Source organism: Palaemon carinicauda, chromosome 41, assembly GCF_036898095.1.
Source record: "Palaemon carinicauda isolate YSFRI2023 chromosome 41, ASM3689809v2, whole genome shotgun sequence".
Lineage (NCBI taxonomy): Eukaryota > Metazoa > Arthropoda > Malacostraca > Decapoda > Palaemonidae > Palaemon > Palaemon carinicauda.
In genome coordinates this window covers 13,399,986-13,424,162 of record NC_090765.1, presented here as the reverse complement: position 1 = coordinate 13,424,162, position 24,177 = coordinate 13,399,986, and the positions used below count along the sequence as shown (strand labels likewise).

General features: G+C 43.3%; 1 protein-coding gene across 1 annotated transcript in view; it reads left to right on the top strand.

Moving 5' to 3' along the window:
- LOC137632203 (histone deacetylase 8-like) overlaps positions 1-24,177 on the top strand; it is an 86,977-nt gene that overhangs the window by 17,439 nt on the left and 45,361 nt on the right. The window contains exons 3-5 of the mRNA XM_068364088.1: positions 1,670-1,847; positions 12,284-12,425; positions 12,755-12,861. Coding sequence (XP_068220189.1) covers positions 1,670-1,847; positions 12,284-12,425; positions 12,755-12,861 — 427 coding nt within the window. The remainder of the gene's footprint in view (positions 1-1,669; positions 1,848-12,283; positions 12,426-12,754; positions 12,862-24,177) is intronic.

The window sequence follows — 24,177 nt, the reverse complement described above, 5'->3', positions numbered from 1 at the left end:
GGTTGGCTAATCTGTCATTATATTTATGCCAAAGGTAGGCAAACCTGCCTCTCAGTCCTGCCTAAAGTTACACCAGAGAGTATTCTGCTAACTACCATTGGTTGTACAGGCTGTGGGCCAGTTGGTATTGCTAAACCACTGGAACATGAGGCATAAGAATCCATCACTGCATGCTGTACAGCATCTGAGGATGGGCATCCTGAGGCTATTTTCCAGCCTGTCAAAATAGGGACTTCCATCCATCTAAGAATTAGTCGCCTACATAAAGGACGATTGTTAGTATTTGTACCAGAACAAATGACAAATTTTAAGGTAATTTGTAATTTTCCTAATTACTTTATATATATATACCACACACACACACACACACACATATATATATATATATATATATATATATATATATATATATATATATATGTATATATATAGTATATATATATATATCTATATATATATATATATATATACAGTATACACACACACACACACACACATATATATATATATATATATATATCTATATATATATATATATATGTATATATATATATATATATATATGTATATATAATATACACACACATATATATATATATATATATACATATATATATATATATATATATACATATATATATATATATATATATACATATATATATATACATATATATATATATATATATATATACATATATATATATATATATATATACATATATATATATATATATATATATACATATATATATATATATATATATATACATATATATATATATATATATATATACATATATACATATATATATATATATATATATACATATATATATATATATATATACATATATATATATATATATATATATACATATATATATATATATATATATATATGTATATATATATGGAGATGATTTTGGCATGCTCTTTGCACTTCCCAAGAGAGTTCACCAAACATTTAATTGGGCTTCACAAGGTACCAGAAGAGTTGGAAGACCCAGGCCTACATGGCTGAGGACTATGAAGTGTGAAGTCTGAGATGATAAATGGAGAATTATTGAATTAAAAGCTCAAGGTAGAGACAACTGGCGAAATCTAATCAAGGCCCTTCGGGTAAATGGGTGAGGTAGGAGATGATTATGATGTTCTATGTCTTCATCAATATTCTTTTTCCCAAATTTCCCTGCTTTTAAAAAAAGAATGTGTCTATCCATATCTAAGACTTTGCTATCTGAATGATCCACATCACACATCCAGACTATCCCAGTCTGTTTCTTATTATACTGTATATGATTTTACCATAAGCAAACCATTGCCTTGGGTTTTGGTGCTTCAGTTTGAAGTTGAGAAATACATACACATCTAGTTTAAAAAATTATCCTTTCACCTCGATTAATAACTCGTTTACCCAAATCTGAAAATTGCTTTATTGTACAATATGTAGTAACGTCCTCATACTGGCTTTCAGTTATTTTAACTTGTTTTTTTGTTTTGTTCTTGAAATATGTGTTTCATCTTTCCCACTTCATCCAAAGAAATATTACTTTTATAATGAAATCAGTAGTTTAGTGTTGCATGGTCATGGGTTGATACAAACACATTTTATAGAAAACAAACAATAATAAAATGCTGCTCGTATACAGAGTATTTGATTTTTCAGGCCTGCTTGACTCACAGTCTCATTACTGCATATGGGCTCCTTGATAAAGTAAAGGTCATTACTTCTGTCTCTGCATCAGAAGAGGAGATCAGAAGGTTCCACTCCGAAGAATATGTTGACTTTTTGAAGACTGCTGAGGTTGATAAAGAGGATGTCAATGAAGATGAATTCGGACTAGGTAAGAGGTTGCATAAACCTACCAGGTCAGTTGCATAGGCCAATTTAGAAGCTTTTAAAATGGTTATGGTATTATATTGTTGAAGTCTTATTTAATGTTCAATACTGTACAACCTATCAATTTTTATTTGCCTATTCCTGTTGCTAGCAACTCCCCGGACATGCACCGTCAATGAAGAAGACCCTTTCACTTGATAGGTATCCCTCTTAAAGGTACTTCATCTCTAGTGGTGGTAGCAGCAGTTAAGTCATTCTGTATGTCTGTCAAACAAACAACATTTCCAGGATTGTCAGGTTTAAGCTTATATTTCTCCGTGTTTTTCATGTTTCTTAAAACAATTTTTCTACATAGTATTTTAGTATTTACTGGTGTAACCCTGCCATAAAGAATGTAGGCTGAATATTTAGATAGATATGCAGACACTCACATACGTACACAGGATCAACCCTCGCAGCCCCTCCCCTTTTCTTAACTTCAACTCTGCAGTTTTAGCAACTTGTGGGAGATTAAGGTTTCTAAGTGTACTTCTCGGAGTACATCTTCTCATCAGGATATGACTACTCCCTCTCCTGCCCCTGAGCGGGACTGGAAAGAAATATATTGTTTTATCCACTGGTTAGAGTAATGGCGTTTTCCTAAGACGTTGATTTCAAATCTCATGGCATTAACACAAGGTCTGCATTATGTATTGTTTTTCCTTTTACGATCGGTGTGCATTTGTGTTCAAGCTGCCATAGATATCTCAAAGTTCTCAATGAATTGTTTTCTGATCATGATATGGTATTACAGTATTGAGCATTGATGAATTGTGTGTAATATATCTGTTTTTATGATAGAACTTGGTTTCCTCTCCTAGCAATTGTGTATTTTTAGGTTGCTGTTGTTAATTGAATTCCCCAACACCATATGCTAAGTGCATATACCCTATAAAAACACACACACACACACTCTCTCTCTCTCTCTCTCTCTCTCTCTCTCTCTCTCTCTCTTTCATGACAATCATGACAACCAAAGTAAGTGTGATGTCTTTGCGATTATTGCAATCTGTTAGATCTTTTTTTTACCATTTTCACCAACACTCCTAACTCCCATTCATCAGGTTTTGCCTCATCTTGCCTCATTATACAAAATTATCCTGTAAGCATTCTGGGGATCACTTAATTTTCAAGCAATATCATCTCAGCGGTTATTCCATCGTAACCATGGGCTCTCCCTCCTGAGCTTTTTAATGATAGCTTCAACTTCAAACATACTATTTTCATTCATATGCTCATATATATATATATATATATATGTATATATATACATATATATATATATATGTATATATATACATATATATATATATGTATATATATACATATATATATATATATATATATGTATATATATATATATATATATATATATATATATCTATATATATGTATATATATATATATATATATGTATATGTATATATATATATATATATACACATATATATATATATATATATATGTATATATATATATGCTCGAGTGCTTGGACGAGGATTAAAACTGGTAGACGAGAATAATCGTGAATGGGAGGTAAATCAGTTGTTGTTTGCGGATGATACTGTACTGGTAGCAGACACAGAAGAGAAGCTTGACCGACTAGTGACAGAATTTGGAAGGGTGTGTGAGAGAAGGAAGTTGAGAGTTAATGTGGGTAAGAGTAAGGTTATGAGATGTACGAGAAGGGAAGGTGGTGCAAGGTTGAATGTCATGTTGAATGGAGAGTTACTTGAGGAGGTGGATCAGTTTAAGTACTTGGGGTCTGTTGTTGCAGCAAATGGTGGAGTGGAAGCAGATGTACGTCAGAGAGTGAATGAAGGTTGCAAAGTGTTGGGGGCAGTTAAGGGAGTAGTAAAAAATAGAGGGTTGGGCATGAATGTAAAGAGAGTCCTATATGAGAAAGTGATTGTACCAACTGTGATGTATGGATCGGAGTTGTGGGGAATGAAAGTGATGGAGAGACAGAAATTGAATGTGTTTGAGATGAAGTGTCTGAGGAGTATGGCTGGTGTATCTCGAGTAGATAGGGTCAGGAACGAGGTGGTGAGGGTGAGAACGGGTGTAAGAAATGAGTTAGCGGCTAGAGTGGATATGAATGTGTTGAGGTGGTTTGGCCATGTTGAGAGAATGGAGAATGGCTGTCTGCTAAAGAAGGTGATGAATGCAAGAATTGATGGGAGAAGTACAAGAGGAAGGCCAAGGTTTGGGTGGATGGATGGTGTGAAGAAAGCTCTGGGTGATAGGAGGATAGATGTGAGAGAGGCAAGAGAGCGTGCTAGAAATAGAAATGAATGGCGAGCGATTGTGACGCAGTTCCGGTAGGCCCTGCTGCTTCCTCCGGTGCCTTAGATGACCGCGGAGGTAGCAGCAGTAGGGGACTCAGCAGTATGAAGCTTCATCTGTGGTGGAAATGTGGGAGGTTGGGCTGTGGCACCCTAGCAGTACCAGCTGAACTCGGCTGAGTCCCTGGTTAGGCTGGAGGAACATAGAGAGTAGAGGTCCCCTTTTTTGTTTTGTTCTTGTTGATGTCGGCTACCCCCCAAAATTGGGGGAAGTGCCTTTGGTATATGGATGGATATATATATATATATATATATATATACACACACACAGTAGGGTCCCGAATTATGCGAGAATTTGGTCGATCAATGACCTTGTACAGATGGAAAATCGCATATTTCGAAACACACAACTAACAGAAATAATTTTCACTGGGACCATGGCAACCAGCAACTTGCCTATTCAAACGTGTTTACTACCCATTTCCAATACTTTCTATGTACTATACTGCATTCTTTTCTATATAGAATTGTTCTTGTAAATAAATCAAATTTTTAATATGCTTTAAAGTTCTAATAACTTGAAAAAAGGTTAAAATCAAAACCAGGATGTGTGTAAACACTGTATATTTCCGTTATTACACGACCCAAAATACAGACAAATTGTAATGTTTGTCATATCTATTGTATAAGACAACTGGTGAATAGTAAAACCATCACTCTATAGACTAGCTTCTGTTGTATCATTGAAAATCCAGAATTATCAAATTAAAGGCGATTTTATATCGTGCGTTTTCTAAACACGCCAAAAAGCACAATGAAAACGACAACCAATCTTTTGTTTACGTTTATCTCTGATCATAACGAAGAAACGGACGCATTTACACATCTGTGTATAGGTTAGTTTTTGCATCAACAGCAATCTTACCAAGTATTGATTATATGTTGATTTTGCTATTACCAATGTTCTACTTAATTTTTCTTAGAACTTCCAAAGAAATGGAATGAATGCCATTTATTTAATGTTTTTCTTTATGACGCCGCCTGAAACGGAAACCTTCCATTCGTTTACTGTACGCTCCATCTTCGATCATAACAAACAAACGAAGGCATTAAACACGCATGATCAAAGTGATAAATGATATTAAAAGCTTTTAGTAAATATGTTATTACAAATATTATTTAACGTATCTATATAAATTCCTGCATACGTAACAAAGCAGGAAAACTATTTTTTTCTTTTTGCGTTTAATTGACAATAACAGACTGCCGCTAATGACTGAATGATAATTTACGATAATTCTAAACTGTTACTAAAGATGATTGTCCATTCCGTATCCAAAATACTCTTCCTAACTTTAATTATAAGTCAACTTGTACCCACTTCAATTATGAAACCATCTATAAAAAAAAGTAAGAGAAGCAAGTACTAGGGCGATTTTTAAAGTTATCGAACAATTAAGTTACCGATATAACGTTCGATGTGACAGAGATGTGCGAGTTTGGAGAAAGTAAGGAAAATTTAATCATGATTGCTTTTAATATAATTAATACTTTGTGAAGCCACAAAGATTTCATTTGTTACACACACACACACACACAGAGAGAGAGAGAGAGAGAGAGAGAGAGAGAGCGTGTGTGTGTGTGTTTGTTTGTTTGTTTTAAAAGTACTTAACAAAAAAAAAAATGATAGATTAAAACACATTGGTGCTTAGATAATATTAACTAACTGTATAGATGGTTTGAATAAGTTAAGAAATGGTATAAACAATACTTTGTTGCTGTATTCTTACGCGCATATTGAGAGCGGCAGCTAGACATCAGCTGATCTGATCACAGCCAGAAGTAAAACAAAAAGAAGTCAACAATACTCAATTTTTAAAACACACCCGAAATTCATAAACAAATGCACATGTTTTCTTAAACCACAATTAACTATTTGAAGAGTAGCAATTTTCTAGAATAAAATGATGTATCCTAAAAAATTGTGGTTTGCTGACGAAATCGGATACCGTATTTTAAACTATGATTGAAATGGATGTAAACACGGTATATTTTTTTTTGTTTCGTATTTCATTGACACTTTAAGAAAACCGATTTTGGTTTCTTCATCTATTAGTAAGTATTGTATAACGAGAGAGAGAGAGAGAGAGAGAGAGAGAGAGAGAGAGAGAGAGAGAGAGAGAGAGAGAGAGAGAGAGAATGGATCAGCTGTTGTAATCAAATGCCGTGTTTAGAGAGAGAGAGAGAGAGAGAGAGAGATTTTTATAACTATTCTTTGTACTCAACAAAACCAATCTTTGCAAATCAAATGTAAACTTTAAAATACTGTATGACAAAATATTGTCGACTCGTTACCGAAGTTTAGGCTATTCACTGCCGATAAACGACCCCAGTCTACTCGTGAAAACCTTGAACGCCCGTAGGGAAAAATAAGGCTTTTATATACTGTACTAAAAAAAATAATGCTTTAATATAGCATCATTAACACTACCATTAAAATTACTGAGAGGTTGGAGAAATATAAAGATTGCCGAGAATGTAACCACAATTCTGTTTACATTTTGTCAGCTGGACTCGCACAGTTAACAGTTGATTTCATTGTTGATGTGGAATTTTATCATTAAATAGGCTATTTATAATGAAATTATGTTAATAAGATGTAATGTTAATATTGTTTTGTAACATTTATTATAAATCACCGTATTTAGGGCTACCAATATACTTAAAAAGATAATAGATTTGATACTTTTTGTAGTGCTTGATCAGCAGACTTTGAACAGCTTCGCAGATACAGAAAATTTATTTTTGAAAAAAAGCTATCGCATAAAAGGGGAATCGTATAATTCGAACATGTATAATTCAGGACCCTACTGTATATATATATATATACATATATATATATATATATATATATATATATATATATATATATATATATATATATATATATATATATATATATATATATATATATCGTCGTCGGCGGCGCCCACTTGTGTCCGAGTATTGGGTTCTGTCGTTAGCCATCAGCCTCCTATCTGTGGGGTGAGTGCTTATGCCTGATGTGGCTTTTAAGTCCTAGTCTGTGGTGGAAGAGTCGCGGACAGTGTTCACAAGGGAGGGTAGGTGGTGGGCGGGGCTGTTCTAATCGCTCTCTCCTTCTTCTCCTCCTAGCCTCCTCATTTTGTCTCCTCCTCTCCTCAAAGTCCACGGTGCCATGGTGTACTGTACTCCTCCAGGTTTTCCTGTCCCTGGCTGTTTCTTCCCATGAGGAAGGATCGATGTCAGTTAGAGCCAGGGTGCGCTTTAGTTGATCTTTATAGCTCATTTTCGGGGCTCCTCGTGGTCTGGTGCCCTGGGTCAGTTCTCCGTAGAATATTTTCTTTGGGAGCCTAGATGGATCCATCCTATGCACGTGTCCTATCCAGCGGAGGCGGTGGTGGATGATGGTGGCCTCCACGCTGGACAGCGAGGCACGTTCTAAGACTTCAATGTTGGTGGTGTGGCTCTCCCAGGGGATTTTCAAGATCTGCCTTAGTTTCATTTGTTGGAAGCGTTCTAGGTTTTTGAGATCGTTACTATATAGCGTCCATGTTTCACATGCATACAGGAGCGTGGAGAGGACTACTACCCTGAACACCATTATTTTGGTGGTCATTGTCAGTGCGTGGTTGTTAAATATGCGGCGGTTGAGTCGGCCAAAGGCGGAGTGGGCTGCCCTGATCCTGTTCTCCACGTCCTTTTTGCTTGTGGGAGCTGATGTTAGGATGCTCCCTAGGTAGGAGAACTGGTCCACCTGTTCCAACGGTTGGTCATTCACTGTGGTATTGAAGTTGGGGAGCATCAGTCCTGGTGGATGTTGGACGAGGGTCTTGGTTTTGTCTGAGTTGACTTGCATCCCAAAACGTTCGTAGGCAGAGTTGTATGCATCAGCTAACGACTGCAGGTCCTCTGCCGTCTGACCTGGGGTGGCATTGTCGTCAGCATACTGCAGTTCTCGCACTGCACACAAGGTGGTCTAGGTTCTGGCGCGGAGTCTAGCGAGGTTGAAAGCGCCTCCATCCATGCGGAAACGTAGGTCGACTGAGGGTGTGTCTGGGGGAATCTCGTTTAGCATTGCTGCGGTGTATAGCGAGAAACACGTCGGGGCCAGAACACAGCCCTGCTTCAGGCTGCCGTTGATGGGGAATGGGTCTGAAAGAGAGTTCTGGTGGCAGACTCTCCCAACCATTCCGTCATGGAGGGCACGCACCAGCTTGACAAAATCGGGTGGGCAGCCATATCTTTTGAGGACAGCCCACATGGCAGGTCGAGGTACTTTGTCGAAGGCCTTTTTCAAATCCCAGAAGATGAACATTATGGGCTGTTGTTGTTCGAGGCTCTTCTCTTGTAGTTGTCGCGCACAGAAGATCATGTCTATGGTCCCGCGGGAAGGTCGAAAGCCGCACTGGGACTCTGGCAGGACGTCTTCTGCGAGAATAAGGAGGCGGTCAAGGAGAATCCGAGCGAAAATCTTACTCGCGATGCTTAGTAGTGATATTCCCCGGTAGTTGTTACAGTTTTCCCTGTCTCCCTTCTTGAAGATGGTAGTGATGTTTGCATCGCGGAAGTCACTGGGGGGGGGGTCTTGGTCTCCCATATTTTCAGTATAAGGAGCATCAAACGGTTCCTCAAGCCGGGGCCACCGTGAGTGAGGAGCTCCAACGGGATGTTGTCTGGCCCTGGGGCTTTGCCGGGCTTCATGCGCTGCAGGGCCTTGTTGAAGTCATGGATGGAGGGTGGTAGTGCCATCCAGTGACGGACGGGATGCTGCGGGGTCATTCGCAGGAGATCGTCTGGGGTGTCTGCTTGGTCATTAAGGAGGTTCTCAAAGTGAGACCTCCACCTGGCCAGGATGCCCTCGCGGTCGGTGATGGTCGTGGCCCCATCCGCGTCTTTCAGGCTGCCCACTGATGACCGTGTGGGACCGAATATTTCTTTTGTTGCTGCATAGAAGCTGCGCAGGTCACGTTGGTCAGCGAAACTGTATTTCTGCAGCTTTTCTTTGCCACCAGGTGTTCTGGGCTTCACGGATACCTCTTTGGCAACCAGCTTCAGCCACCTTGTGAGCACATTTGTTAGCTGCTGTTGGTTGGTTTTCCAAAGTCAGGCGTGCTTGTCGTTTGGTTTCAATGAGAAGAGAGATGGTAGCATCATTCTCATCAAACCAATCCTGCCGTTTCTTGGTGGTGAAGCCTAGTGTTTCCTCCGCGGCACGGGCCATGGCGTTTCTGAGGGTGGTCCAGTGGTGCTCGACAGTGGCCTGACCCACAGGGTCTGCGAGGTATTGTTCGCAGGCCTCCTTGTAGTTCTGTGCCACCTGTGGGTTGCGGAGTTTACTACAATCAAAGCGTTGGTGTGGTACGCTGTCAGGTGCCCTTCTGGGTGGTCGTAGGGTCGTCACGGAGAGTCGGGAGATGAGGAGTCTGTGGTCCGTCCAGCAGTCGTCCGCTCCGGGCATGGATCGGGTGATGCGGACGTCTCCTCGGTCTCTGGCTCTGATCAGGACGTAGTCCAGGGTGTGCCAGTGTTTAGACCGTGGGTGTCTCCATGTGGTCTTTTGTCGCTTTGGTAACTGGAAGATGGTGTTGGTTACCACAAGTTGGTGTTCTGCACACAGACCCAGTAGGAGTTGGCCATTGGCGTTGCAATTTCCAATGCCATGGCGGCCGATGATTCCCTCCCACAGGTGATGGTCTTTGCCTACTCGGGCATTAAAGTCGCCAAGCACAACGAGCTTGTCATTGGCGGGCACTGCCTGGATGGTGCGGTCGAGCTGGGTGTAGAAGGCAGCTTTGTTATCATCGGTTGAGGTCATAGTCGGGGCGTAGACAGAGATCAGGGTGAGATGTCTGTCCTGCGTGATGGGGATGCGGACAGTCATCAGGCGCTCACTGATGGCCTTGGGAGCGAGGTTGTGCTGGGAACGGATGGCGAAGCCGACACCGTGGATGCGAGGCTCCTCTAGAGCCTTGCCTTTCCAGAAGATGGTGTAGCCTGTTCCAGCTTCCCTGATGTTGCCCTCTTCGGGTAGTCTGGTCTCGCTAAGAGCCGCCACATCAACATTGAAGCGGGCTAGCTCCTTGCAGACGAGGGCTGTACGTCGTTCCGGGCGGTTGGTGTTCGTCACGTCTTGGAGGGTGCGGATGTTCCACGCACCTAAGGTTAATATTTTTTCTTGTTATTTCGACCGCATTAGTGGGATGTCCGCCAGCCGCGGTAAGCTGACCAGACGGGTTTGCCGTGTCCGATGTTTACCCCACCTTTTCTAGGGGCCTCCCCATGTGGGGTGGGCTGCGGTGTCCTCAATAGGCCAGCCCAGTCACGGGTCCAGCTGCCAAACTCTGGTGTCACGGCACCGTCACCAGAGAGCGACTGAATCTTAGACTCGCCGCCTGCGTGCAGTCGTGAGCTAAGGGCTTCCAGCTATCCAGGCCTGGCCCCTTCACCCACAGTGCTGTCGCCTCAGGACTTGCTGGTGGTGGTGGTGATGATGATGGTGAGAAAGAGATGAAGAAGGGTGGAGGAAACGACAGAATGTCAGTAGCTAGGTATATTGTTTTGGGTGGTCGTGGCTTTGCAACGGCCACACACACACACTTGGCCCACATCGTTTTCACCGCGGCTCAAGACATATGAGACAGGCGGCTTCTCCGATGTTGGTTGCATCGGGCTGCCGGGTTCTTGTTATGTCAAGGCCCGCCTTGTTGCCTGCCCGACAGGCATTGCCCTCTTCCGCCGGTGCTGGGAAGCTCCGCCGTTGGGGTCTTGTTTGGTTTGATTTTGGAGTTTTCCTTCTCCTAGCCTTTGCCTATCTTAAAATAAAGGAGAAGGCCTGTAGGGGTCCAGTCTTGGTCTGGTCAATCAGAACTGGCCTTAGCGGTATGGTTGAGCCTGCCAGGGTGGATAAACTACCCCTCCCCCATTGCCCAGCCCATCATTGGGACACTCAAGCCCCTCTACTGCAGCAAAGTGCTGGACCTTCAGAGGGGATATATATATACACTGTATACTATTCCAGTCTGTAAGGTTTCTGATGGTACACAGCCCATTATAGTTTGGATAGCCTCTCCATAAGACTTGCAGTCAATTATTTACACCTTCTATTGCAAAACCCTTGCATTTCCATGATCTGGCCAACTCTATATGACCATCATATTGATAGAAGTTTGGGCAGTTGTTTGGATCCTAATAACCATAGAGTTCATGAGTAGCCTTATTATATATACAGTATATTAATAGTATCACATATACTGTACAGTAGTATGGTTCATGTGAAACAGGGAAACCAGATTTTGAATGTCTTAAAAAGATTAAGAAACAGCTCAGTGGTGTGTTAAGGTGTTTTTGCTAATCATTATCTAAAAAATACTGGTTTTTCGTGTAAAAATTATGTGGCATTTGGTGCTATAGTAGCTTGAGGGATGTATTTTAAATAAGAAATTGTTAATTAGTTTGCTTAAATTTTCTTGGAAGTTATAGCAATATTTTTCTCAATGAGAAAATACAGGGCCTTAGGTATGTTAAGTGTAAGACTTTTAAAAGTTTAATACATGGGTTTTGTTTGGAACCCAATATGGAAGCATGAGTTTTAATAGATGTGTTTAGTTCACAATTGGTTACCATTGAACTAGACTAAGGTGAGTCTCGGATAATTGATAAAGTTAATTATTCTTGGAAGTTAAATTTCTTATCTAACCTGCCTCTATGAGAGGGTGGGAGTTTGCACTATGAACATCAGGGGAGTTTTATAAAAGCAAATGGACTTTCAAGAATAAAAATTAAGTATTTCTAAACTCACTTGATATACATAATATGCCCTTTCCTCCTGACAAGTGATATCAAGAGGGTAGTGATCTAGTTTTAACATTAAGACTGAAAATACATAGGAATATTAACTCAGTACTTCACCATAGGGGTCGACTTATTACAAGGAAAGATTTTTGTTGTAAGATAACGTAGACGTTAGTTTGGAACTACTGCAGCTTTGAGAAAAAGCACTATAAAAATGACGTGAGTGTAGAAACAATGAATTTTATCATCAAAATTTAATTTTCATATCTCCTGTTTATTAAAGGCTTTGACTGCCCAGTTTTGGAAAACATGTGGACGATAGTAAAGCAGATAGCAGGTGGCACCTTAACAGCTGCACGAGCACTCACCTCCGGGGAATCGAACATAGCTATCAATTGGTGTGGGGGATGGCATCATGCGCAAAGGTGATTATTTCAATACTTTGATTAATGATTTCTGTAATGGTGGTGTCTAGAATTCACTATCACATATTAGATTTACAGTACATGAGAAAATATTTTTTTTTTTACCATAATTAGGAAAAAGATAAAGAATGTAGTCATTAATGAAATATTGTCTTTGTGTAATTGATGTATACAGTATATATATTTTAGATTAGTATTGTCCTTATATGTAATATCATATTCATATTTTTATATGAGTTATTATGTGTTTTTTTAGGATTTATAAATTTTAATGTACTGTATTGCCAAATCAGCTTTTATTACAAATAAATTATACATACTTTTCTTAGGGATTCAGCAGCTGGATTCTGCTATGTCAATGATGTTGTGTTGGCAATCCTTGAGCTTCGAACCAAATTTGACAAGATCTTGTACATTGACCTGGATATCCATCATGGTTAGTGATATTCTCTTCAAAATATTTAAAACCAGGAATATCTATTATATATGCACTCTCTCCATTCACATGTCCATAATTACTTCTGCTTTTATTTTTAAATATTAAACTTAGCCGGTGAATATATAATAGCTGACGTCTCCGACGGCTCGACAGAATTCAAAAACTCGCGAGCGATCGCCATGAAGGTAGCGGGTGTGCCCACCAGCGCCGACTATCGGCCAGATACCGCATATACATGTAAACAGCTCCAGTTCTTCTCTGTCGGTTCCATCGACAAGTCGATTCCACTCGCTATTGTGACCTCGAGTTTTCTACCCAATTGGTGAAGTGCTTGGTTTTGGTTTTGTTGCTTTCGCCGTGTTGGATTGTTCGGTGCTGTCCTCAAAGGAAATGCTTTTGAAAGGAGAGTAAAAGTGTTTTGCCCTTGCTTTTATCTCTGGTTTTTTTCCATAGAGTAAAAATGGCCGACCCTTCCCTTAGTGTACGGAAGTGTGTTTTAGGCTTTTAGCAATTATCTTATCACGTTATAAATTGTTGTTGTTAATTATAGATTTTCCTCTATATATTTTATATCTCACCCTCCTTTATTAGGCCTCTTCGATTAGCTTTCCATTTATACTAAACATCAATATAAATTTTAATGTTTTGTTTATATGCGGCCTTACCTATTCCTCCCCTAGTCCGAGAGTAGGCGGTCCTAACTTGGAAACCGAAGTTAAACAACGTTGAGCCCATTCAACTTTTATTTTTGTTAAGTTTAAATCATTTGCTCTGTAAAAGTTATTAAATGAATATTTTTTATTAGATATTTTATGAAAGATTTTCTTTGAATAGTCTTCGTGCTGTTTAAAAGATGAACTAACGTTTGGTTTTTTTATGCTACGCAGTTTGCGCTCTATCGTTACGATAGAGAAAGAGAGAATCACGGTTTCACTTTGCAGAAAGAGTAAATCGATTTTGACGTTTTGTTCATTCTTCTTTCAAACTGAAATGTTTTAAATACTAATTTGAAGGAACTTGTTAATTTTCAATTTCTTAGTCCTTTCAGTTTTTTCCTTTGGTCAAATAACCTGTTTATTGAAGAAAGGTGAGTGGGCTTTTCTCTTCGGTGTGAAATCAAGAGAGAGAGAGAGAGATAGACGGAGAGAGAGAGAGAGACGGAGAGAGAGAGAGGAAGAGAGAACGTTCCGATCTTTATTCTCGTCCCAAGCGAGTAACGTTGTTCTCGAGTCAGTTTTTTACTCTCGTCCCAAGTCTCTGTACGGGGAGAAAGGATAAAACGTTTTTAGTTTTTATTCTCGTCCCAAGGCACTGTACGGTGAGAGATTGAAAACGTAGTTTTGAATGAACTAGTGTTTAGTCTCCTCCCCAGTCACTGATCCTTTTATTTTTATATATTTCCGTTTTATTCGATATATATGTTTACTGTTTTTTGCTTGTATTAATGTGCTTACATTATACGACTTATTTCGCAATTATAACCTTTTGATGTAGGGGAGAATTGCGTGCTTCAGGTAGAAATCAGTTTTATTCATGCCTAATGTGAAATTATTGAAAAATTCGATTTCAGTGAAGTAAGTGCAAAAACAGAAAATCGTAGTGATAAAGTGATAATTGCGCAAAGTGTTTTTTAGTGTTGCGACCGAGGGTTCGTCTGTTCATGCTTGTCGTTCACCTAGTCCGATACCTCTTTCAGGCTCCCATGCACCAGGGAGAAGTAATGTCGTAGGACTTATGGGGACGAGAGGCTTTAACCAACGAACAAACGTTCCCTCTATGGTATCGGGCGTGTCTAGCAAGATCGCCCCTACCATAAGACGAGCGAGGCTGTTTTTCTCCTCGTCATCCGAAGGCTTCTCGCGTAAGAAACCGTGGAGCAAGGTTTCGAGACCCTTAAAGCGAAAGTCAGTCCCTTCAGGACAGGTCCAGCGTCCTGGTTGTAGCCATTGGGACAGCTCTGACCCTGTGCAGTCATCGGAAGACTGCTCGCCGCCTAAACAGAAGCGTAACACAAGCTCCGAGAGTCTTAGTGTAGGCAATGTTTTGCAGTCACAGACGTTACCCTCGTCTCTTGCCGCACCCATTCCTGTTGATCCTAAATGGGTTGTACTGCAAGACATGCAGAATAAGCTTGCCTCTCTTATGGAGGACTATTCTGCTGAGCAGGTTCACGATGATCCTCACCGCTTAGCTGATCGAGATCCTGGCCGTCAGCCGCCCAAACGAGCCTTTGCTCGTCCTGTTGACGTTGGTGTTACAAAGTCACGTCAGTCACGTTTTGTAGAGCCTCACTCGATGCAGTCCCGTGTTGACTTTCAGCCGCTGCCGAATGCTCTTGTTGACGTTCAGGACGTTCGCCAACCAGCGAAGTTGACTTGTTTTGACGTTGAGCGTCAAGCACCACAGTCAAGAGTTGTTTTGACTGCTCAGTCTAGGCAGTCAAGGCAGTCTCGAGTTGACGTCGAGCGTCCTCCCGCACCTGTTGTTGTTGCTGGTCAGTCCTTTAAGCAGTTACATGACGTAGCGTCCTTGACTGCTACTGATGCTCCTTTGCGTGTGGACTCTGCTTGTCAAGCATTGCCACCACGGCAGGTCTCTCCCTTGCTTGAGACTCGGCAATTGTCGGACGAGGTTCCTTCAGATGAGGAAGTTGCTGATCCCCCTCCTACTGATATTCCCTTGGGGACTCTGTCAGACGGAGAGGAGCCTAAAGCTGCTCAGCCCTCTATGGACTTTAAATAAATCATGCTGATTTTTAAGGATCTTTGTCCGGATCATTTTGTAACTGCTGCTCCTCGTTCGCCTAAACGTCAGAGTTTACACTAGGCCTAGCTACTTCGAAGCCGTTGTTTTCTAAGCTAGTGCTCTCTCGCTCTTCTAAGAGAGCTTTACGTTTGCTAGGTGACTGGTTGATCACCAGGAGGAGTTTGGGGGAGACAGCTTTTGCTTTCCCTCCTTTTAAACTGGCTTATAGAGCGAGCGTCTGGTATGACACGGGAGAAGTTCTCGGCTTGGGAGTTCCTGCCTCTGCCCAGATAGACTTCTCAAGCCTCATAGACTCTCCCTGGCGCTTGGCCATGAGACGCTCCAAGATTTTATGGTCGGCTTCAGAGCTAGACCATCTCCTGTTAGGAGTTTTTTCGAGCGTTTGAAGTTTTGCTGTACAATTATGTCATGCATAAACAAGGCTATCAGGGATGGCTCCAATGATCTGACAGCCACGTTCTCTGCAGGAACAAGACTATCAGGGATGGCTCCAATGATCTGGCTGCCACGTTCACTGCAGGAGTACGTAAGATGCAAGTGCGCTCAATGTGTTCATTGTCAAGACAAACTTCATGATGAAGTCTACCTAGCTGTCTTGACAGCATTAATGGAAGGCGACTGGATGGTCTCTCTCGACCTTCAGGATGCATACTTCCACATCCCGATTCATCCAAACTTTCAACTACATCTGAGGTTTGTGGACGGGAAAGTAATGTACCACTGTCGAGCACTGTACTCCGACCTCATTCCTGCTCCTCTTGTTTTTACAAGGCCATTGCAAATTGTAGCAAGCTTTCTACATTTTTTGAGGATTCAGAGCCTCCCTTTATTTTGACGACTGGCTAATCAGGGCGTTCGTCATTATATCGCTGTATGGAGAGCCTCTAATGGACATTAGACCTAACCAAGGAGCTAGGTCTCATAGTGAACGTAGAGAAGTCGTAACTTACAGTACCCCATCCCAGACTATTCTTTTTGTGGGAATGGAGATACAGTGTCTGATTTTTCGACCCTTTTCGTCTCCCGCAAGAATGGAACAAGCTCTGTTAAAAGTCCTTCACTTGCAAGAGAAAAACAGTTGCTCTGTAAGAGTTTTAACTAGCCTCGTGGGAACTCTTTCATCGCTGGAGTAGTTCACTCTCTGGGGAGACTCAACCTATGCCCTTTCCTATTTCACCTAAACATTGGAACAAGGAGAGGGGCTTAGTGAGTATCTCTTTCCCAATCTCCAACTCAGTCTAGACATGTCTGACTTGGTGGGACAGCAACATCAGACTTCGAGAAGGTCTTTCTCTTGCGATCAAGAACCCAAACCATGTGTTGTTTTCAGATGCAGCGGATTTGGGTTAGGGAGCTCCACTGGACAGTCTGGAAGGCTCGGTTCTTTGATCCATGGATCGGAAGGAACTCCTTTTAAGGCAGTAACATCTCTCCTTTGGCGAGATTTGTGCAGAAATGAATGTCTTGGCGGACGGCCTCAGCAGAAGAGGACAAGTCTTCTCCATGGAGTGGACGTTGCATAAGACTGTGTGCGAGAAGCTATGGATGACATGGGGTCTACCCACCATAGATCTTTTTGCTACTCTCTCTGACAAAGAGGCTCTCGACTTACTGCTTTCCAGTTCCAGATTCAGAGGCAGCTCACATAGACGCTTTCCTGCTGGACTGGTCTCACCTGGACGTTTATGCCTTTCCACCTTTCAAGATCCTAGACAAGGTGCTGCAGAAGTTCACCTCTCACGAAGGGACCAGGTTGACATTGGTTGCTCCACTCTGGCCCGCGAGAGAGTGAGTAACAGAGGTACTTCAATGGCTGGTAGACGTTCCAAGGAGTCTACCTTTAAGGATGGATCTCTTACGGCAGCCACGTAAGGAGTCTTCATCATAGCCTCCCCGCGCTTCGTCTGACTGCCTTCAGACTATCGAAAGACCCTCAAGAGCTAGAGGATTTTCGAAGGAGGCAGCCAGAACGATTGCGAGAGCTAGGAGAGCATCTACCATCAAGGTCTATCAGTCGAAGTGGGAAGTCTTTAGAGACTGGTGCAAGTCATCATCCATTTCCTCTTCCAGTACCTCTGTAGCCCAAATTGCAGACTTTCTCCTACATCTGAGAAATGTTCGCTCCCTCTCAGCGCCCACTATTAAGGGCTACAGGAGCATGTTGGCGTCTGTGTTCAGACATAGAGGCTTAGATCTGTCCAATAATCAAGATCTCCAAGATCTCCTTAAGTCCTTCGTGACCTCTAAGGAGCGTCGTATGGCAACTCCTGGATGGAACTTAGACGTGTTCCTAAGGTTCCTAATGTCTGACAGGTTTGAGCCATTACATTCAGCCTCCCTGAAGGATCTCACCCTCAAGACGCTTTTCTTAGTGTGCTTGGCTTCGGCTAAAAGGGTCAGTGAGATCCATGCCTTCAGTAGGAACATCGGCTTTTCTATAGATAAAGCCACATGTTCACTTCAGCTTGGTTTTCTTGGCCAAAAATGAACTGCCTTCTCGTCCTTGGCCTAAGTCATTTGATATACCTTGCCTGTCAGAGATCGTAGGCAACGAGCTTGAAAGAGTGCTGTGTCCAGTTAGAGCTCTGAAGTTTTATTTAGCTCGGACTAAATCCTTACGAGGTGGATCTAAGGCTTTGTGGTGCTTAGTTAAGAAGCCCTCATTGCCTATGTCAAAGAATGCTTTGTCATATTTTATTAGATTTTTAATCCGAGAGGCTCATTCTCACTTGAGTGAAAAAGAGCGTTGCTTGCTTAAGGTTAAGACGCACGAAGTAAGAGCTATAGCAACTTCTGTGGCCTTTAAGCAAAACAGATCTCTGCAAAGTATTATGGACGCGACCGTTTGGAGAAGCAAGTCGGTATTTGCGTCATTTTACTTAAAAGATGTCCAGACTCTTTATGAGGACTGCTACACACTGGGTCCATTCGTTACAGCGAGTGCAGTAGTGGGTAAGGGTTCTACCACTACATTCCCTTAATTCCAATATCCTTTTAATCTTCTCTTGAAATGTTTTTTAATTGGGTTGTACGGAAGGCTAAGAAGCCTTTCGCATCCTTTTTGATTTGGCGGGTGGTCAAATGTCATTTCTTGAGAGCGCCCAGATTAAGGGTTTTGATGAGGTCCTGTTGTATGGGTTGTCGCCCTAGATACTTCAGCTCCTGGAAGTCTTTCAGCATCCTAAGAGGATGGCTGGGCTTCGTGAGGAAAGCGGACTAACAAAGCAGAGTAATCGTTAGAGTCAGCTTCCTTACCAGGTACCTATATTTATTTGGGTTTGGTTATGATATAACTGTCAAAAACTCTAAGCATATACGCCGTAAACTGTATTAATACTGGTCTCTACCCACCACCATGGGTGTGAATCAGCTATTATATATTCACCGGCTAAGTTTAATATTTAAAAATGATATTTTGATTATAAAATAAATTTTTGAATATACTTACCCGGTGAATATATAAATTAAAGGCCCCCCCTTCCTCCCCGATAGAGACCCAGCGGGATGAAAAGAACTGGAGCTGTTTACATGTATATGCGGTATCTGGCCGATAGTCGGCGCTGGTGGGCATACCCGCTACCTTCATGGCGATCGCTCGCGAGTTTTTGAATTCTGTCGAGCCGTCGGAGACGTCAGCTATTATATATTCACCGGGTAAGTATATTCAAAAATTTATTTTATAATCAAAATATCATTTTTCATTCAGTTTTACCACATATTCATACAAAGTTGTAAATAGGAGATTCAGTGTGGATGGTAAAAGTGAAGGCAGTGAAAACCTCAAGCCGTTATCAGGTCCTTTAGCCATTACAAGGTTCAAAGTCCTGGTCCTCATTGTTACATGATATTGTTGAATTTATATTTTTCAATATTAAACTTACCCGATAATCATGTAGCTGTCAACTCCGTTGCCCGACAGAATTCTACGGGAGGGATACGCCAGCTATCACAATACTAGAAGGGGGTGTACTCACCAGCACCACCTGTGGCCAGGTACTACAGTACTTCTTGTTGACACCTCCTCAATTTTTCCTCTGTCGTGCTTCCGGCAAGACGTTCTGGGATACGCTTATGATCTTGGAGTATTTTCACGGCTTTTGGTGAAGTATTTCTCTCAGATTTCGGCTGTCGCTTTACTGGAAAACTTCTATATTAGCTTAGATAGCTATTATTTAGTTCTGATTAATGGTTAACGATCTTTTTGCTTGATTTGGAATCCCCACTTGGCTAACTCTTTGATTCAAGATGTCTGACATTTCACAAGCCCCACCCCATAGACGATGTAGGTCTTGTAATAGGCGTATTCCGAAGGCCTCGGTAGATCCTCACACCGCTTGTTCTGACTGTAGGGAAAGACCCTGTCAGTTGGAATATCGATGTGAGGAATGCGCCGGACTTTCGGAACTTGATTTTGTCCGATTTCTTAAATATTCAACCAAGTTAGAGAGAGAGAGAGTTAGGAGGAGTTCTTCTCGCTCTTCACTTTTTTCCTCACCTCATGATCCCCTACCTTTTCCTCCCCCTGTAGTGGCTACCCCCGAACCTACTATTTATCCTCAACCTGATATGTCTGTTGTTTTGCGTGCCATTCAGGCTTTAGGTGACAAAGTGGAATCGGTGGTTAGTGATCATAAGTCTCTTATGGCCGAAGTCAAGGAACTTAAGGTCAAAAGTGCAGTGGGAGGTAATAGTGCCAGTGCTGTGACAAGTGCTAGTGTCAGTGCAGTGCCAAGTGCTAGTGTCAGTGTCAGTGTGGTGCGTGAGGGTACTTCTGTGCGTGCCAGTCGTCCTCCCAGTCCGGGACCTCTTGCAAGCTCCCAAGCCCAGGGGAGAAGCAATGTCGAAGGGCAAAAGGGTTCGGCAGGCCTTGATCGGCGCACAGAAGTATCCTCGGTGGTTGCGGGCGTGTCTTCCAGAGACCGTCACTCCCACCCGCAGACGATTGAGCCCGTCTTTTACTCGTCTGCTGAAGAATTGTCAGGGAGGAAACGTTGGACTCAGGTCTCAAGACCTCTCAAACGCAGAGTCCAGACCTCAAGAGCTCTACAACCTGGCTGCAGTCATTGGATCAGCTCTGACTCGCCGCAGTCATCAGTTGAATGCACTCCTCCTAAGAGGAGTAAGGTGCTGCCGCAACAGATCTCTTCTGTTAAGGCTTTGCCTCAGCAGACCTTAGTGTCTGCCGACCCCAAGTTGACTCTACTGCAGTCCATGCAGTCACAACTTGCGGTCTTGATGCGTGAGTGTCAGGCTGAGAAGGTTACACCTCCTCCTGCGATCGCTCCGCCTAACCGCAGTCCTGTCTGCCAGGCGTACGATGTTGAGGCTCCTCAGGATACCTTACCACGTACTGAGTTGCCAGTTTCCAGCGGTGTGCAGCTACCTCCGCCTTCCTTAAGGCAACCTCAGCAATGGGAACAGGAAGCTTATACCTTACTTCCTCCGCTTCCACTTGCGGTTCCACCAGTGAGGCAACACTCTCTTGAGGTACAACAACCTCTCCCATCCATGAGGCAGACACCTCAGCTCTCGCTGCAGCGACCTCAACCCTCCTCAAGGTGAGAGCCTCAACACCTTAGCCTTGCGCCTCAGGAACCTCAACTCGCGAGACAAGTACTGCGTTCTGCGCAGCCACTACCTCAACTCTCGCAGCTCACACCTCAGGAACCTCAACTCGTTCCTCAGGAACCTGCTACTGCGCATCCGCTCACCTTACAGCAAGCGCAACTCTTGAGTCAAGACACTCATGCCAGGAGTCAGCCTCCTCAACCCATGCGCCTACCTTCTGCTACTCCTTTTGACCAGCCTTTGCAGCCTGAACCTCAGGTTTTGCCTCAGCAACAGAGACTTGAGGATGAAACCACAAGCGTTTTTGCTCCCGCTCGTGCAGATTCTGCTGTTCAGCATACCTTACCTCTCACTTCGCTACACTCTGGTGATGAGGTTTCTGATGATGAGGCTGCACACCTGGATCCCTCATCAGACGTGGATGAATCCAAGTCTTCTCCGCCTCCTATTGACTTTCGTAAGGTCCTGGCTCTTTTCAGAGAGGTATACCCAGACCATTTTGTCTCTGCTACCCCCCGCTCTCCGCCATCTGAGTTTTCGCTGGGCATGCAGCCAGCCAAGTCAACTTATACTAAGCTCGTCTTTGCAAGGTCCTCTAAGAGAGCTTTAAGAATTTTAGGGGAGTGGTTGCAGTCTAAGCAGCAACTAGGAAAGACTTCCTTTATGTTTCCTCCGACTAAGCTCACTTCTAAAGCGGGCGTTTGGTATGCCACAGGAGAGGAACCAGGCTTGGGAGTACCTGCCTCTGCCCAGGCTGACTTCTCAAGTTTGGTAGACTCTCCTCGTAGAACAGCAATGAGGCGCTCTAAGGTTTGCTGGACCTTCTCCGATCTAGATCACTTCCTAAAGGGTGTATTTCGAGCCTTTGAGATGTTCAATTTCCTAGACTGGTGCCTGGGGGCCCTTAGCAAGAAGACCTCCCCTGCGGACAAGGACTCAGCCATGCTCTTAATGTCCTGCATGGATAAAGCTATTAGGGATGGATCTGGCGAGCTTGCTTCAATGTTTGTGTCAGGAGTGCTTAAGAAAAGGGAGCAGCTTTGTACCTTCCTTTCCTCCAGCATCACACCTTGTCAAAGGTCTCAACTCCTTTTCGCTCCGCTCTCTAAGTTCCTGTTTCCCGAAGAGCTTGTTAAGGACTTGTCTGCGGCCCTGATTCAAAAGGACACCCATGATCTTGTGGCCTCATCAGCTCGTAAGACTAAGGTTGCTCCCTCAGTCCCCAGGACTTATCGCACCCCAGTGGCTGATACTCCTGCTACGAGGTTTATTCCGCCCTTTCGTGGTAGAGCCCCCAGCCGTGGAAGCTCCCGTCCAGACTCTTCCAGGAGCAAGTCTAGGAAAGGTTCCAAGGCTTCTAAAGGCAAAAACTGACTCTCCTCCTCTCCAGACAGCAGTAGGAGCCAGACTCAAGATCTTCTGGCAAGCCTGGGAAAAGAGAGGTGCAGACGCCCAGTCTGTCAGTTGGCTGAGGGAGGGTTACAGGATACCATTCTGCCGCAAACCCCCTCTGACCACATCTCCTATCAACCTCTCTCCCAACTACAAGGAAAAGGACAAGAGGCTAGCGTTGCACCAGGAGGTGTCGCTCCTGTTACAGAAGAAGGCAGTGGTTATAGTCCGGGACCATCAATCCCCGGGCTTCTACAACCGTCTCTTTCTGGTGGCCAAGAAGACAGGAGGTTGGAGACCGGTGCTGGACGTCAGCGCGCTCAATGCTTATGTCACCAAGCAGACGTTCACTATGGAGACGACGAAGTCGGTCCTAGCAGCGGTCAGGCAGGAGGACTGGATGGTCTCGTTGGATCTGAAAGATGCTTACTTTCACGTTCCTATTCATCCAGACTCCCAACCTTTCCTGAGATTCGTTTTTGGAAAGGTTGTCTACCAATTCCAAGCCCTGTGTTTTGGCCTAAGCACAGCTCCTATGGTGTTTACGCATCTGATGAGGAATATAGCAAAATTCCTCCACTTATCGGACATCAGAGCCTCCCTTTATTTAGACGACTGGCTGTTGAGAGCCTCCACGAGTCGTCGCTGTCTGGAGAGTCTCAACTGGACTTTGGACTTGATCAAAGAACTGGGTCTGTTAGTCAATTTAGAAAAGTCCCAGCTCATTCCCTCCCAATCCATTGTGTACCTGGGAATGGAGATTCGGAGTCAGGATTTTCGGGCTTTTCCATCGGCCCCAAGGATAAGCCAAGCCCTAGATTGCATCATGAGCATGCTGAAGAGGAGCAGTTGCTCGGTGAGACAGTGGATGAGTCTCACAGGGACCCTTTCATCGTTGGCCCTGTTCGTCGAGCTAGGGAGACTCCACCTCCGCCCTCTTCAATTCCATCTAGCAGCTCATTGGGACAAGGGTTTGACGCTCGAAGCAGTCTCTATCCCGGTCACCAAAGAGATGAAGACCACTCTCTTGTGGTGGAAGACCAATCTCCTTCTCAGGGAGGGCCTATCGTTGGCGATTCAGACCCCCAATCTTCATCTCTTCTCGGATGCATCGGACTCGGGCTGGGGCGCGACCTTGAACGGACAGGAGTGCTCGGGAACGTGGAACGAGGAACAGGAAACGCTCCACATCAACTGCAAGGAGCTACTAGCAGTTCATTTAGCCCTATTGAACTTCAAGTCCCTCCTGCTAGGCAAGGTGGTGGAGGTGAACTCCGACAACACCACAGCCTTGGCTTACATCTCCAAGCAAGGAGGGACCCATTCGAGGAGCCTATACGAGATAGCAAGGGACCTCCTCATTTGGTCAAGAAGTCTAAACCTCACCCTAGTTACGAGGTTCATTCAGGGCAACATGAACGTCTCAGCAGATCGCCTAAGCAGAAGGGATCAGGTCATCCCCACGGAATGGACCCTCCACAAGAGCGTGTGCAACAGACTTTGGACCTTGTGGGGTCAGCCGACAATAGATCTTTTTGCCACCTCCATGACCAAGAGACTTCCTTTGTACTGTTCCCCAGTTCCAGA